This window comes from Calonectris borealis, chromosome 14 (assembly GCF_964195595.1).
Source record: "Calonectris borealis chromosome 14, bCalBor7.hap1.2, whole genome shotgun sequence".
NCBI lineage: Eukaryota > Metazoa > Chordata > Aves > Procellariiformes > Procellariidae > Calonectris > Calonectris borealis.
In genome coordinates, this window is record NC_134325.1 from 3,157,410 (window position 1) to 3,174,581 (window position 17,172).

The 17,172-nt window shown below is 42.0% G+C and overlaps 1 protein-coding gene across 11 annotated transcripts in view; it reads left to right on the top strand.

Moving 5' to 3' along the window:
• BRSK2 (BR serine/threonine kinase 2) overlaps window positions 1–17,172 on the top strand; it is a 322,400-nt gene that overhangs the window by 257,164 nt on the left and 48,064 nt on the right. For all 11 annotated transcript variants that reach the window (XM_075163003.1, XM_075162999.1, XM_075162997.1 and 8 more), the window contains exons 9-12: window positions 3,654–3,685; window positions 9,088–9,252; window positions 9,983–10,080; window positions 15,208–15,358. In XM_075163003.1, the coding sequence (XP_075019104.1) occupies window positions 3,654–3,685; window positions 9,088–9,252; window positions 9,983–10,080; window positions 15,208–15,358 (446 nt within the window). The remainder of the gene's footprint in view (window positions 1–3,653; window positions 3,686–9,087; window positions 9,253–9,982; window positions 10,081–15,207; window positions 15,359–17,172) is intronic.

The window sequence follows — 17,172 nt, forward strand, 5'->3', positions numbered from 1 at the left end:
CAAGAGCCTATTCATGCACCGTGCACATAGCCCAGTGACACCTTGCCCTTGTCAAGGTCCCTGGAGGCTGCTATAGTACGGCTGCTACTACTGACACAGATAATGGTTGTACCAGTGCTGTTTGCACTGCCAGCTGGAATCCTCTGGTCAGGAAAAGCCTCTATCCTGACATTATATAGTGGTTTAAAGCTCAGACTAGAGGATCTTCTGAATGAAGAAGATTCATCTGAGGTGTGGGTCGATTTAGTGCACAGATGGGTTTGAGACTGTTCCCTTTCTGGACAGGGAGGTTTGAAATTTGACATGAGTTCAAGCCCAGAAGCCCTCATCCATATCCACAGACTTTGAGGAAGTTTTTCTTCAGGTCAGAACTTTTTAGCTTGGCAACCGCTCTGCTGAGATGGGTGCCGAGGATGTAGACAGCGCTGCCTTGTTTTCCATCTGCCTGTCTGTCTCCATCTGTTGTTCCCTGCCTTCAATTTCAGACGTAAGCTCCTTGGAGGAGGAGACCTCTTTTTCTGATGAGCTTGTACAGCTCTGTATCACAATGGGTCTCTCATCTGTGAGCGGGGCTCCTAGGTGCTACTTCAGTGTACAAGTTCAATATATATTGGAAGTATTTTTACATAAAACCATGATAAAGAAATTCCCCCACTCCTTCCGTTACAGCATTTTAGCTTGCAGAAGTCTCTCCCCTGACTGTGCATGTGCAATGGATCTGAGCCTGTTTTGTTGTTTCAGAGATGGCGTCATGAGACAGTTGCCTGCGGTGGCTAGGAGATATTAGGAAACGGCATTTTTACAACTTCCATAAAATGGCATTAAATTTGGCAAACTCATGTGCAAACAGCAAGAAAAACCCTCTGGGAAGGGTTGTTAAATGCCTTCGTCACTGAAATGCATTTAAACATTGTGTTTAAATGAAGGCAGGAGGAGGGAGATTAGCTCCCACTGTGTATCTCCCTCCCCTGCATTGCATAGTAAAAAGCATACAGACTTCTCCTTGTCAAAACCAATCGCCCTCCCATAACCCTCCTGTCAGTTTAATGCAGATGAAAAGCAACAAAGCATTAATTAATTACCTTTAAAAAAGCAGTGAAGATGTTGGCAGCAGCAAGCACACTTGTAAAAACATTTCCATGCAATTACATTTGAATCAGAATAGAAATTGGTTTCGTAGAATACTTTTCAGATCTGGGATATCCCAGCGTACTTCACAGCAAGGGTTTTTATGTGGATTGAACAGCAGATGTGTAGGTAAACAGCAGCCATGAGAGCTCTCATACACCTTCGAATGTACATCAAGGTGCCACAGGACTTCTCTTTCAGAAAAATGCTATGGGGTCATTAGCTTGAAGGAGATTGATCAGCAGGGATGGGCGGAAGGGATTTCTCTTTGACATCTTTTCTGAAGGAGCCCAGAGGTTCTCTGACTAAGACATGAACTGGTGACCCTCCTTTCTTCCCCCTCTCTGACTCAGAAAAGGAAGTGCTGTTGTCTGCTTTGCCATGGCATTTCTGCGTATCACAGGCACAGAAGAACAATGTGACCCATGGAGACAGAAAATGCAGCAGGAGAAGCAAGCATGAAAGAGGCTTGGACATCGCTTAGCTGTATCATCTGCATCTTGTCTGAAATCATTAACGTCTCTAACCCTCCGTGTGGTGTATATGAAATAACGGGTAGATCTGCATCTCATAGGGCGGTTTTACCAGGCAAAGGAGGTACAGTACACTCCTTAGCAGATCCTCACAGTGCTATGGACCTGCTAAGTAACCATGCTAAAATCCTGTCCCATGGAAACGGTACAAAATAGGCTCTTCTTATGTTCTGTGTTTGTACCTCAGCTTGCAAAGAACCAGGAGGAAGAGGGCTGCATCTCCAAGCTGTTAGGGGACACCCATAATGTGTATCTTATCTCCTTGAGTTAAGCTGGTCAGGGGTGATGGCACTGTGTCAGGAATACTCCCCCTTTCTCTTAATAGTGCAGGGATGAAAGGACTACCTAATGCAAGGGGAATTGTGGTGAAGGGGAGTTACTGTGGCAGAGCTAAGGCCACAGCTGGAAGCTGTGCAAGTCTGCCCAGGGCCGTGGATGTGTGTGCTGGGGGGCACTGGTGCTCCCAGTACCTGGGCTGGTTAGAAGACAGCTAGATATGCAAGTACCCACTGCACCTCTGATTGCAGTGTTGATACAGTCTTGGTTTCGCAGTCTTGGTTTTAAAGGAGGCTGGCTGTGTCTCATACTGATCCCTCCAGCCTCTTGTCATGCTTTCCTAAGCTGCGTTCCCTTGTTTCTTTGTTTTCAGGAAAAGCCCTGTCTCGCTTAAAAAATGATCTCCCATAGAGCCGACCTCAGATCTTCCTGGTTTCCCAAGCACAGAGTTGTTGTTCCATAGCACAGAGGTCTCTGATTCCTTGCTCTGTGTGGCAAACACCTACTTTCTATCTCTGAGATTTTGTTGTTTGTCCGTTCCTCTTTTTTTTTTCTTTTTTTCCTCTCTGATTTTCATTATTCTGGAATTGAAATGGAAGTAATAAGAGCAGGACAGCTGTCTCCGTTCTTCCTGACCAGTTTAATGGGTCTGTGATTTCATCTTATAGCTGTTAGCACTTGAGTTTCCTTCCAGCTCTCCCCTGCCTCTCACCTGCATGTTGCACAAATGCAAGCCTGTGTGCAGTGAGCGTGCATATTGTTCTGCACGTACAAAGGTGCTTCATAATGAGGAATGTGAGAAATATTGTCCGCATATTGAATAATCCCTGGGCATCTATGAAAAGTTCTTTTCTACTGTGATCATGCTTCAAAAAAAACAGATTAGGAAGGTTCTGCTGTAAGTATGTCATAGGAACAGTTTCTCTTGGAAAAAGGGTGTTTCTTTCTTTCCCCCATGCTTGTGGAAAACACGGTCATCATGCGACACTTGCTGGGATCTACCTTCCCTAGGTGGACAAGGCGACTGCTCAGCTTTGAACAGTCCTTCATTACATCGTAAAAATGCTCATGTGTGAAACAGGAAAGAGGGAAGTGAAAGAAATTTGGAGTCTGGTGTTCAGGTGCTGGAACAATAAATGGTATTATTTTGACATAGAACCTTATTCTACTTGGTCTTTAGATTTTAAGGATAAATGTGAAGCCAATCAAGAATGGGTCCTGGCAGAAGGTCGTATCACAGATGCACAGTTTATTTTGTTTATTCACATTATCTCTTTGAATCTGTTTCTATTTCCTTCTCTGTCTCTCTCTTTTTTTTTCCAAAACAAAACTGGAAATGAACTTCAGGTGTAAAGAATCAGCTATTATGCACATACTGAAAGGAGCAGTTTGTTAGCTTCAGTTAGGTTACTGAGGGGAAGGGCTTAGGAAGGGAAAAACTTAAATTGCCAAAACACTTGCCTGTGAAGTGTTTGCACTTGTGCATTTTCCTGGGATTTGCTCCTGACAGATTCCTTATGTCCGGAATTATAGTCTCATTTCCAGTGGGGTGGGTGAGGATGAGCATGCTCTTTATGCAGCATAAAGTTCCTGTTGTTTGCACAGATCCAGCTCTGGAATGTTGAACTTACTTGAATAAGCCTTGAATAAGGTTGTCTTGTGGAATTACCTTTTCTGTGTTACAGCACTAATTCCTTGTTTTCTTTTCCTTTACAGCTAGAACATATTCAGAAACACATATGGTATATGTAAGTAACACTTTTTTAATTCACTTTTGCATTCATTTGTCATTGGTTCTGTTACGGGAGCTGATATTCTAGTGATCTCGAAAGAGAGAGACTGGAGTTTGAAAGCAGCTTTCACACAGGTGGAGAAAGAGGCAGAGGAGAAAAAGGCATCTAATGTTTTTTTTTTTCCCTTTGCTACTCATATAATTTCATCTTTATATATATATCAAGCCAGGAACTTTTACATAGTGGCTAACAATTGTTTGAAATAAGACGTTCAGTCCAGCAACTTGCTGTGTTAAAAAGATACCTGCAAGTGATCAGCAAAAAAGCCCCCAACTAACAGCCATGTTTAGTTTGCTATCCAAGAGCTACAGACAATCCCTTGTAATACCTTCTTGACAAGAAAGCTTTCGTTTGTTCCTTCTTGGCATCTTGGCTTTTCTCTGAAGTAGAAACAAAAATGATGGTATTGATAAGTAAGCACCTGCGAACAAGAGCTTTTCTGTCTCATAATCCCTGCTCCCTCTTCTTCGCAGCAAGCTAAGAGGCTGCTTCTGACCTTGTAACCTGTTGATGTGAGAGTAGTTCTGTGAGTTGATTAAAAGCAGCAGTCTTGACAGTGAAACAGGAGGTCTGTGAGAAAAGTACACGCCTGTCTAGTGGTTTGGGTATAAGGAAGATTGATGGCTTTTAAAAGTGACCTTGCACTTTGTGTAGCCTTAATAGCATTTCAAGAAACCTAAGTAAATAACTTTTTTTTTTAATACTGATGATAACCTAATCAAACTAAGGAGAATACTTTACATATTAAACAAGGAAATGATGCTTTGATACGTACTTCTGAGGGTCAGCATACCTACAGGTTCCCCAGGTGTGTGATAAGGAAAGTCCTGCCTTCATAATCCTATCATTGCTCTTGGGAAATACTTGAGGATGATATGAACTGATATTTAAGCCTGTCACCAGGAAAAAAAAACAACTTTGTTTTGATTTGTTTTGTTTTCTCTAATTCTATCTTATGGGCAATGTTCACTTCTGGATTTATCTGACTTCGATAGGACCTGAGGGCATTCAACAGTTTGTTGAATAACATGGTTTTTTGTTAGTTCACCTGAGATGGTGGCAGCACTCTGCCCGTGGCTTTTTCATGCTCTCCACAGTTACCAGTTGACATGGCACCTTTTTAAACCAAAGAAGGACTGGAGTGTTGTTTGCTGCAGGTATTTTTTTTAAACTCTCATGGATAAATGTAGGAGAAATGGAGGGGAAATCTCTAATTGTAATCTCTAAAATACCCCTCCTATAATGTCCTAGCAATTCCAGAAGTAAATGCTGTTTACATCAGACTGGGTAGCTGATCCCCTCTCCTTCTGCCTGGAGTGAAATCAGCTGACTTTCTCTGTGCTTTGATCAGAACTGGAATAGGAAATAAAATGAAATGTCATTGATCACTTAATTCTAATCCTCCTCAAGATTTTTGCCTGGAAGTTGTCACCTGTCGGAGGACTGTTGTCCCAGCCTCACATGCACAATGTGAGGTGTTATTTCATGACTTTATTCTAGATTTCGAATTTGAAGATTTTTTTCTTTGTAGACATAAGCGTTTGAAGATTTTCATGTACTTCTCGGTGAAGGTCAGACTCTCTGATGATTGACACAGTAAACAGGTTTTTACCCCAATGGAAATGGCATCTGAGGCTGTTTTCAGAAGTCGAAACTGAGTTTTGCAAACTAAGTCTCCCCTAGACTGCCAGCGTAGTGAAAGCAGAGAGAGATGGGCTCTTCCAGAAGTCTGTTCAGAGCGCCTAAAACGAAGTTTCTGCTCAAAATAGCTTTTTTAATGAGTCTCATTTTCTCTATACTGGCCATGGATTGACCTAAAGAGGTTAACCTCCTTTGGCTAAATTTAGTCTGTGAATAACCCTGCCACCTCCAAAACTCAACTACTTTCATCTGGTAATGTTTCACAGCCTCTTTGCATTCATTTTGCCTGGGAATATTGATGCTGACAGAGAAGGAGGGGTTATAAGTGTTTTACTCTATGGCTGTTTTGCTCACATTTCATTTTTTCTTTATTTCATGTAACACTACTATTCTATGTAAAATCTTCATTCTTTGTCATATATAGGTTACTGACCTGAAAGTTGTACTCAGAACATATAAGTGATTAATTCTTCAAATTCTTAATTCTTCAAATAAATATTAAGGCTACTGTAAAACTGAGGAAAAGATTTAATTGCAGACTAGGCAGACAGAGAAAGAGGTCTTGAAAGTTGAAATCATGATTCACAAGCCTAAAAAAAGGAAGAAAGAAACCAGAGAGAAACCTTTCATCACCAACCTCCAGTTCTTCTTGCTCTCCCACCCAAATTAATTTAGTGAGATTTTTTAAGCCTTTTTAATTGAAATAATTTATTTTTACTTCAAGCGCAGGTTATCATAAATTAGCAAATAAACAGCAGTTATTTTCACATTTTTTTAATAAAGCAAGAGGGCAAATAAAAGTAGCTATTATGGTAACACTGGGTTACCCCCCTAATTGTGAAGGTACCAGATTTACTAAAATCAGAAAAAGAGTAACTGTACCGGTTCTTTGCTTTGCTTTGCACTGATGCAAATGTGCATCTTGGTGAGATTCACGAGGGAATTTCATGGAGAGACTGAAAAAGTCCACCCTGGTCTGGAATCACAGGCATTGTATGCACCCATCCTCGCAAAAGAGGATGGGTTTTAAAGCAGCAATTACATTCATGCGAGCCTTTAAAAAATATACGTGATTTGCAGTATTCATCGTGTGACATTGTTTGATGTCTGTGTGGACTGAAATGCAACAAATTTGTCACTCTCTACTAGACTGAGAATGGAACAGGCAATACAGTCGTGCCAATCACAGCCCAGACCCGGTGATTTTCGTTTCCTGAAGCACTGAATTGCGTTGCCAAATGACGAGGTGCCTCTTTGCAGATTTTGCTTGTACCTGATGAGGAGGTGCGAAAATTCCTGACGATGTCTGAGGCTGACCAGGTGCAGGGCATAAGGAAAAGCCACTTTTCAGTGCACAGAAGATGGCAAGCTGTGCTCTCTAGAAATGGCTCCCACACGGACTGGTATAAAAGAAGCTTGCAGGTGATAATTCTGCTGTAGACTAGGGCAACTAGCAGGAAACCCGGATTTTCTGGAAATTTTCAAAAACAATAATTCTTTTTTATCTCTTTAAATTACCTTAAGGACATCTGCTTGTAACATAATGAATGATGAATTAAGTCAATACTTTTTAAAAGTGAACTCCAGATCATTAAAAAACAAAAACACTCAGCTGCTGTTCAAAGGTCCATCCTGTAAGAAACTATCTTAATGACAAGGTCATCACTGGCTTTAGTACTGCAAGGTCATGATCTAATCATTGCTTATTACTTGCTGAGAGCTAGATCCTGATCCTAAGAGGTATCTACCTCTTAACGACAGGGCACTCAAGGAATAAGATGTTTCTTTAGTTGAACAAGGATTTTTCAGTCTAGCCCTTAGATTCAGGAGCATGGTGTCATTGCAGAAGACATAGACACTTCTGTGAGACTCCAAGGAGGCATCAGAAGCTGTGTTTTAGTTTGACACACAAGTACGAATCCCAAGGAACAGATTCTGTCTCTGTCCTGTATATTCTGCTTCCAGTCCCCAAAACTGCATAAAACTGAGCAGGGCGTGCGTGAGAGCTCAGTGTGAGAGAAGTGGGATCTGACCCATGTTCTCATGACCCACGTAACACACCGGAGTCTGACTCCATGTATCCAGGAAGGGCTCAGCACATTTTCACTGCTTCAAGAAAAGATGAAACGAAAATTTCCGAGGAGTCTTTCTGCAAGTGATGTCCCACAAACATGGTTAACAGAGCAGATGCCTCACAACTGCATTTCAACTTGCTTAAAAATAAATTGCAAGTAGCACCCAGCAATCTCTTGTGATTCAGGTGTAGCATGTAACTCTCCTGTCCAGCATCAGAGCCCCGGCTGCAATGACTTAGTATTGCCTTCTCACGTTGGAGGAGATAATCTGCATTGGCTCTCTTCTTGGTACACTGGCTGAGACCTTGATCTCACACGCATGATCCTACCCGAGTTGCTTTCTAATCTACCCAAGAAAAAGTAGGTGCATTTGAATTGGGGCTCCTTCTTCTGTGCAGTGTGAGTAAGTTCACAAGTTGTGTTCACCTTATTTCTGCCAGCATCAAAAGGAAGAATCTCTTGCCCAAACACAGCCCCATAAACAGCAAACGCTGACATCTGATGCAGTTTAAATATTCCCGATTCCTGTTGCCCACCCTCAGAGCCTGGACCCACAGTCACACATTCACATCACATAAAGGAAAGGGAGGACCTCACCCACAGAGCAGGAGAACCTCGACATCGCACAAAGCATCCACTGAGACATAGCAAAGATTCAGGTAGACAGTTTCTCCAACCAAATACCACCACCACCAAACCCACCTCTTTGCGTGCGTAGAATTTACATAAATTGCTCACTGCCTACCTAATCAAAATCAAAGGATATTCAGGGTGCCTGCAATATATATAATTCAGTCAGTTTTAGATAACCTGACACCTTGACCTGTTTCTTACAGTCAGGGCCTTTAATTGCAATGAATAATCAATATCTCCTGAGTCTAGTGTGTGGGATGAGATAATTATGCAGGAAGCCTGTGTTAATTACTTTTAAAAGAGTAATATGCTCTACCGCTAATGGTGTATTCCTAGGTCTGCCACTGACCTCGGGCATCACGCTTGCGCCACAATTTTCAAGTTTGCATGTCTGAAGAGAAGCAGGGATTGTTGTATTTGGGCGTGTAAATAAACAGCCTGGTTTCCCCAAAAACCCTTTAAAGTCTGTCAAGCTGGGACCTGAACACTGAGGTCTCTCAATCTTTAAAGAAAGAAACTGCTGCAATGCCGGTTGTCATCAGAATTGGTGATGAACAGTGATGGTTTGTTCGCAGCTCCTTCTTTGAAAAAGAATCAGTCAGCTTGCACTTTTCAGCCTGATAGCCCGAGGTCTGACCTGCTGATGCGACAGCATCTCTAAAACCGCGTAGTGTTTTATAAATGTTTGGCGTTAGGACGCTGAACAGCTGCTTAAATTGTGAGGGCACTGGTAAGTGAAGTTCCTACTGCCTTTCTGACTGAATGCAGACATTTCTCATTAAAGATCCAAATCCACAAGGTGCTGGTCACTCTTAGCCTTCACGGCGGTTTCTTCTGAAAAGAATATCTGTCTGCTTGCGAGCTCTGGTCTCTCAGTGGGAATTTAACAAGCTATTTCCATCTGTTGCTGCAGGCTGTTTCAGAGTACGGGTTCATTTGTGACTCATGTTTCTTTTCTCTCCTTCTTTCCCTGCCCCCTTTCTCTCCCTCGTCTTCTTTCCTCTGCAGAGGGGGTAAGAACGAGCCAGAACCAGAGCAACCAATCCCTCGAAAGGTGCAGATTCGTTCTCTCCCTTCCTTGGAGGATATTGATCCAGACGTGTTAGATAGCATGCACTCGTTAGGCTGCTTCCGTGACCGAAACAAACTCTTACAGGACTTGTTGTCGGAAGAGTAAGCACTTGCTCAGTCTTAATATCAGTTGGGTGTCCACGGGCTGGGATGCTTATAAACCTGGGGAGAGGCAGAGATCACTTGAACGTGTATCTCACTGTGAGGGACCAGCAGCAGCTCCTCACCCGCTGGCTGCTCATTTGCTAGGGAGGTGTTAGGAGCAAGCGCTGAGCCTTTCTTGCACCATGTGCCAGAAGCTCGCAGCGTGGCCGGCAGCGGAGGCATGGTGCTGTCTCTTCCCTTGCTGCTAGGCAAGGGCAGTTCCTGAAGAGATGGGCTGTGCAGTCCAAATGGGGAGGTATCATTGCTCTTATTTGTGTTGGATATGACTTTGGTGGCAAATTTTTATTTATTTCAAGCTTATGCCTGAGAACTGGTGTATTTCCTGAGGTGTTAAGAGAGACACGTAATGGAAAGAGAACTTAGAGGCTCAGGAGACCTGTCTTGCTGCCCCTCTTGGTTTGGAATTCCTGTGGATATGTTACCTCCTCTGTCCTGTGCCTCTGTTCTGTGTGTGTTACATGGGAATCATACTTCCTTTTCTCACTAGCTGCTTGTTGGAGACAGCAAGATTCTCAAAAGCTGTGTGGGTTGTGTATCTCGCTGGCAGGTACACAACCATTTCCAGCTTATTTAGAATAGCGGTAACTGTTTGTTTGATGAGGAGGGTTTATCTACATGTTGATGTTTTTTTCTCTTCAAATTTAAAGATTTTTCTTCTTTTTTTCAGAGAAAACCAAGAGAAAATGATTTATTTTCTTCTTCTTGACCGGAAGGAGAGATATCCTAGTCATGAAGATGAGGATCTTCCCCCTAGAAATGAAATAGGTACTACAGATATGACCTCTGTCACCATGAACCCATCTCAACTAGCTCCTCTTCACCTTTTTTTTTTTTTGTGAAAATATATACCCAAACCCTAGCATCGCTGTTACCTTCCCACTGAAATGGTGTACGGCATTGGTGATAATCCTCAGCCTGAGGTGGGCAGGTCTGGTCTGTGGTTAAACTCGAAGGCTTCATTTTTTCAAGACATGTCTGTCTCGCAGTGCAGAAACATCCAAGTTGGTCTTGAACCAGATCTTAAAAAATATCATGTGGACCCACAAGCTGGATCTATGCAAGCAGATGCGGTTTAGAAGCAGTGTAGTCTAGCGGCAGAACTTTCTAATTACTAATCTACATGCAGTATTGCAGAAATGCTGCTTCTGGACTTGAGCTAGTAAGACTCTGTAGCATTGCATCACTATGGAGTTACCTATGTACACATTCTCTTTTCTGTAGGTAAATATATATTCATACTGTTGAAAGTATGAATAATATTACATACCTGTTTATAGTACATACATCAAACTCCCATGTTTTTAGACTATCTTAGAAAGATTTTTGAAGCTTAATATGCAGTAAGATTATATATCTTATAAAACTCTGGTGATACCACTTTATTCCTGAAGAATTGTTCATTAGTATTTTAGGGTACTGCTGATCGCCAAGGACTTCACTAATCTAGACAACAGGAAAAAAGCTTCCCTGAAGAGCTAACTGTATGAGTGACTCTTGCTGTGCAGAGCGACAAAAGTTTAATAAAGGATTAGTCACTTCTATCAATGACCTGAAATAGCGTTTTTACATAGTAGTGTTGTGATTTTCAGCACTTTAAAGGCTAGAAGCAAAGTGCTTTTTATTTTCAGGGAAAGCCTGGAATCTCCCAAACCTTCAGGGCAGTGGTATATTGAACTGTAAGTTTGTTAATACTCGTTGAATTATTATCCAAGTTCTAGGCTCCAGGCCCTGTAATTTTGCAGGGAAATCTCTTCTATGGAAGAAGAGATGGAAATTCTTAGTCAATTCTTAAACTCTTACCTGGATGGAGCTACAGAGAGCATGTTAGCAGGGATCCTGATGAAGATGGGTAGATGTGCCAACTGCAGGTCCTGTGGTCAAAAGCCCCTTGCTTAGTGCAGTTTGTCATCTAGCACTTTACTAATCAGCTTTCGACTCAAACAGATTATCCTGCAATGTAAGGACACCATCATCTTCTTTTAGAAATGTTTTTATCATAAGAAAAGAAGCAAGGTGACTCCAGAATCTTCATATCCAGTATGTTAGTGAATACATAGTTATGCCCTAAATACATCATATATCTCTCTCTCACACGCCAAAGTATTTTCATGGTTTGAACTGAAATATTATGCTTTACGCTTGTATCTTTTGTACAAGGAGTGAAAACGTTCCCCAACAGGGAAACACTACTCTGAATGTATAATTGTGCCTCATCGGCACATTTTAGATTCTTTGAGCATTACTCTCTGAGTGTTCGTAGGTTGTATTTCCTCTTCCACAGGGGGTTTCCACCTCTTCTGTTCCCAGCAGTATCTCTGAGAACATGGGGCAAGGTTTAATTAAGAGCAGTCATGCTTCTGATGAATATCTCATCATTAGCCATTAGCAATGGCCTTGCCCAAAGAAGAGCAGAGAAAGAGTAACATTTAATAATAACATCTTGAAGAAACCACATTCATGGGAGTTGTGCGTTGCCTGAGCTTTTGTCAAAAAAAAAAAGTGCATCTCAGAGTATTTTGCTTTTTCCTCTTTCTTTGCATGATGTTAGGTCTCAGAAGGGATGGATGCGGGTAAAAATACGGCTGGCTCAGACTAGCACTCCCTTCTGGTGTCCCTTTTGTGTGTTTCAGCTATATAAAGCTTTCTCAAAGGACCAGGGAAGGGCCACCTTCTCCATCTTTCGAGTCCAGCTCCATTTTCTTTACCTGAAAACATAGAAATGAGAAACTTCTCAGTAACATGAATGAATGTCCACTAAGGTCTCCTTGAGGAAAAGGCTTTTGTGGGGTGGAGTTTCTTAATAAACCAGACAACAAGAGATTGGGCCAAAACAGCCATATAGGATATAGGTGCCTCATCCAAACTCAGAAGTTGAACCTTTATTTCCTACCTTCCAGATCAATGCCTTTATAATGGGATCATTACCTATACGATTCTTTCTTCCTCTGTAAAAATCCTTAGGAATGGCTTCACTTTTCTGATGTGAAATAAAAGGAAAACGCATCACCAAAACTATCACAGATCCAGACCAGGACTTGATGTTTTTTTGCCCATGTGAAATATTTCCAGAGTCAAGAAGAGAAGGGCAAACACCGGAGGTTTTCCTATTTTTAATTCCTGTGCTTCTGCAAAATCTTCTACTGCTTTTATATGACACCACTTTAGTCTTTATGGCAGGATGGCTGTGTATTTAACTATTTCTTTAGTGTCTTTAGACTTGACAGTGATGACAGACTTAGTGCCCTGTTGTTTCTTACTCAGACCCTTGTAAAAAGTATGTACAATACTTGCTACCCTCAGCCATGTATAGTGTAGGATTGTAGCCAATTTTAAAGAGAAATCAAATACCTTTATTAGAAGCTCAACCACATTCATGCGAACTTTTGGATGTATTTTCCATCAAACCTTTGTGAATTGCTGTTGTTGAATTTATTGGTGTGTTTCACACCTGCTCTTTTTGCTTAGTCTCTCTCTGTGATAGTTTAAAATATAGATTGGAAATCAATGTCTTCCAGCATCTTGAGCAGCAAGGACTGATATAAAAGAACCATTTAGCTTGTTACCGATATCCTTCTCTGCCTTAATTGTTCTGTTGATTCCCTCATGGTCCCTCTGGCTACTGTCCTTCTCTCAAGCTTTCTCTTTCTGATGGCTATACAAAACACTGTTATTCAAGTCGTTAGCTGATTCCTCTTCAGATTTCTTCTTCCCTCTCTTTTGGTGTCCGCCTTATATTTGGCCTGTCACTTTTGTAAGTGTCACCCAGCTAAATTTCCATTTGCTGAAGTCTTCTGGTTTGAACATGCTTGGATCAAGTTGCCTTTTAAAATATCTGTTCATAAAATGTTTTTCTTGCCTTTTTCCATCTTTCTTGTTTAGACTCTATTATTAACTAACATTGATGCAGTCTGAGCTTACTCATCTCCATTCTTTTGACATTAACTGCTTTCTTCATCTTCCTTCTTCTTCCTTCTTTTTCCTGTCTTTTAAACTGCACTCTTCCACCTTCCTTTCTAATGTCTGGTATCCCTCTGCAAAACTTGTATCAACTCTCTGTTGTTGATACCAAACGTAATTACATTGGCGTTATGTGTGTTACTCAACTCTAGTGACACTTCTGATACCAGCAGTTGTCCTGTGGGATGAATCCTTTCTCATTCTTTGAACTTGTTTGAAGAAGCAGGAGTTTGAAATGTCTAAACCTTGTCCCAGCTTACTTTTGACCACTGACACATACGCAGCTGAAGTCACCCAGTATAACTGCTTTATTAGGTTTATGTCCCTTTGTTTTTCCCTTAACTTTATGCACTATATATTTTTCCTAATCTGAAGGTTATTACCCCTACTAGTATTTCATACTACCCTTTTATTACTGGACCTGGTTTGAAATGGAGTGAGATACAACTGCTTTTTTCCTAATTAATTTTTAACAGGAAAATTATTACTATTAATACAAAGAATATTTGGGTTATACAGTAACGGGGTCAGTTGTTATCACTAACCCATTTGCATTTGAGCCGTCTTTGCTCATGCTCATTGTTTCAAGAATAAGCCCTGCCTTAAAGGGATCTTGTTCTAAAAAACATGATGTGAGAGAGGGAAGAAACAAGCAAGTAGATGGGGGGCATGAGGAGGGCAGGATGATAAAAATAATACCATCAGACTAGGCAGTAGAGGTAGAATTGTCAAATGCAATATTACTGGTTTTACAAAGGAATCCTGGCAGAGGAAGAAGCCTTAGGGGATGTGCGCTGTGAGCTTCTTTCTAACGGTAGGGGTGAAGGATGCCTTTTTTTACAGGTGGTCACCCTCCACTAAAATTAAAAATGTGTCTGTAAATAGAGGCAGGGAACTGAAATAGCCCAACCAAAGAAAAGAAAATCCTTCTGTATTTTTTTTATGCCTTCCTTCTTTTTACTGTTTTGATGCCATGGGAGATGTTAGTTATAAAACATCTCAGCAGGTCTGCATTTGGTTCCCTGCTTCACTGTGGAGGTGTGTATGGTTTGGCAAGTCACCTAGGAGCACTTTCTGCAGTGCGGTTTGATATCTAAAGACTCTTTTCAGAGCAATTTAGGTGCTCCTTAGAAACTCAGTAAATGTTTGTCAGCACCTTTAGGAATTAATTGCCTTTAAATATCTCATTCTTCTACCTCAGTTTTCACTCTGCAAAGTGAAAGTAGCACTTCAATACCTCATAGAAATGTTACACAATAAAAAGTGTAAAGCACTTCAGTTGCTATAGTAGTAAAAGCTGTACGGTGACCTCTGAGATAAATTTTACTAGCTCTCATTGGAGATTCATCTCAGGTAGACAAGTATGTTTAATTTGTAATGCTGAAGGAGGAAAAATACAAAGCAGCGGGGAAAACCTGAAATCTAATCTTAAAGATGCAAAAAAAAGGGTATTTTTTCAGAGGAGAATGCAATTCTGAGTTCAGAGTGTACTCATGTCTCTGCGTCACATTTAATCTAGCTAGCAGGGACATCAAAGGCAAGCTCTAGCAACCTGAGTGCATATACAGGATCCCTAGATGGCTTAATACTCTGGCTAACAGCTTGTGCTACAGCCCGTGCTGTCATCTTGTTATTACTGTTATCAGCTTTGTAAGGTAATTTCTGCAAGCTATGCTACAGTTGTAACTTTATTTTACAGTGCTCATACATTCAGGGCGGTAGCAGTGCTCCTTCTCTCTGTAGATGGATTGCAACTTATGTCTTAATGTTTGCAAATTCGGAAGAAGGGAGAGACTGCAGATGACCATCTCCATCATGACGATACCTGTCTCTGTGGGGGAGGTGTGAGAGTGAGATTGTTGAGAGAGGATTTAACCAACCTGTGTGAGGTAAGTCACAGCCCAATTCAGCTGACAGCGTTTTCTTTTCATAAAGATCCCCCCAGGAAGCGCGTGGACTCCCCAATGCTGAACAGGCATGGGAAGCGGCGGCCAGAAAGGAAGTCGATGGAGGTTCTCAGTGTGACAGATGGCGGCTCCCCCGTCCCTGCTCGCAGAGCGATTGAAATGGCACAACATGGACAGAGGTGGGTCTCTCCTTTACCCAGGAGTCCTGCCTGGCTGGGTTTGCTACCCCCTTTTATGTGATACATACAAAGGAGCTGTGGAGCTTTTCTGTTCGCACCAGCACTCATTACAACTTCCAAGCACATTTGCACATGATCTGGCAGCCAGCAGCACACAGGACCAGAAGTCCTGCCAGGAGCTTAAGGGTTCTGTTCGCTTGCAGCTATTGCTCAAGAAACCACCATGCCCTCAGCAAGATTCATCTCACCTCTTTTTTATTGTCGAGAACATAGGCATTCAGTCTAAGCTTGTGACACAGGCTGTCACTCTAGGCAATGGGGACAGACGAGGGCTTTGGAAGGTCTCAGATACATACGTCCTCTGTTCCAATAATCTTAGATGGGATAAATTACCCTGTGGTTGTTCCTCTCTGTCTCCATAGCCTACAACAGGAGTCTAGATGACTATCTTGGATTAGGTGCCTAGCTTTTGGGCACCCGAAGTTGAATGAGATGAACCCCACCCTCCATGTCATCAGAACAGCTTGAATCTGGAAAGCCCTGTCCAGGCGTCTGCAGATGCCTCTCAAATGTGCTGTCAGAGCCAGCATGCATCTGACCCACATAAATTACCACGTGCCTGTAAAGTGATGGAATATTTATAATTTTGCCTCTTTTCTATCAAACAAAGTGTCAGTCTTGTGGAGAAACAGCAGAGGAAAATGGTGTCTCCTCAAGGCAGGTTCTAGGAGAGTAAGTGAACTGTGGAGTTCACTTATTTGAACCATGGAAGTTGCTTCCTCCGTCCCTAAGACTAGCCTAAGGGAAGCATGTGCATTGGGATTCACACTTGCATAAATCAATCAATATAAAAGAACACTTCATATATATGTATGCTGATGATGCTGTAACTTATGTTTCAGCTTTATGACATGATTTTTTTGTTCAGCTGTTAAGATCTGCTCAAAAAGAGCTGCTGTGCCGAGAAACTCCCTTTGCTGACTGAGAGCTGGGTGAAGAATGTGAAATAATTTCATGTCCCAAGGTCCCTAGAATTGCTGGAAGGTTTTGCTGGCAACTGTTCCAGTTCTATCTACAGTGAGGAAAAAGTGGTGATTTCCAGAATCTGCTAGGACTTACTTCAGACTGGATATGTGGCCTTGAGACGCACCGCCATAAAGATTTTTCACTGTAGTGTAGGTTGGAAACCCGTCTTGAATATGTGGTTTGCTTTGATGTGAGGTCTGGGCGAAGGAAGCGTTCAGGACAGGGTGTGCTTTGTGTTCCTCACAGGCCTCAAAGCGATCAGGACGAACACCACACTGACAAACAGTTGCTCGCTCCTTACTCAGCTTGCGGTGTTCCAGCTGGTACCTGGTAGATGCATGGGCCGTGCAGCTCCCAGAGCCAGGCAGAGGTGAATCCCCCACCCTAAGGCTCCTCTTGAGTCGCAGTACTCTGCAGCTGTTGACAGTAAGGGTCCAACTGGGTGGAACAAACAGCAGCTGTTAGATTGATCCCGAAGTTTTCTGAGAGCTGAAACCTTCTCTTCCAGCTCTCAGCTTTGATTTGGATTCAGAAGTCTGAAGAGGCAAAGCTGTGTCTTGCTATCCAAAGTATTTCTTTTGCTTTTAAATGTCTCACTCAGTTCTGCAGAGGAGGAAACAATTGAAGTCAAAAGGTCTGAGATGAGTTCAGAGCAGAAACATATCCAGGCTACATATCAGTAAAGAAGGGCTTTGGCTTAAGGAGGGAGCGAAACCTGCCAGGCACAAAAGAGATACAGGGCAAGGCATACCACAACTCAGGGCTGGACATAAAGGTGTAATTAAGGG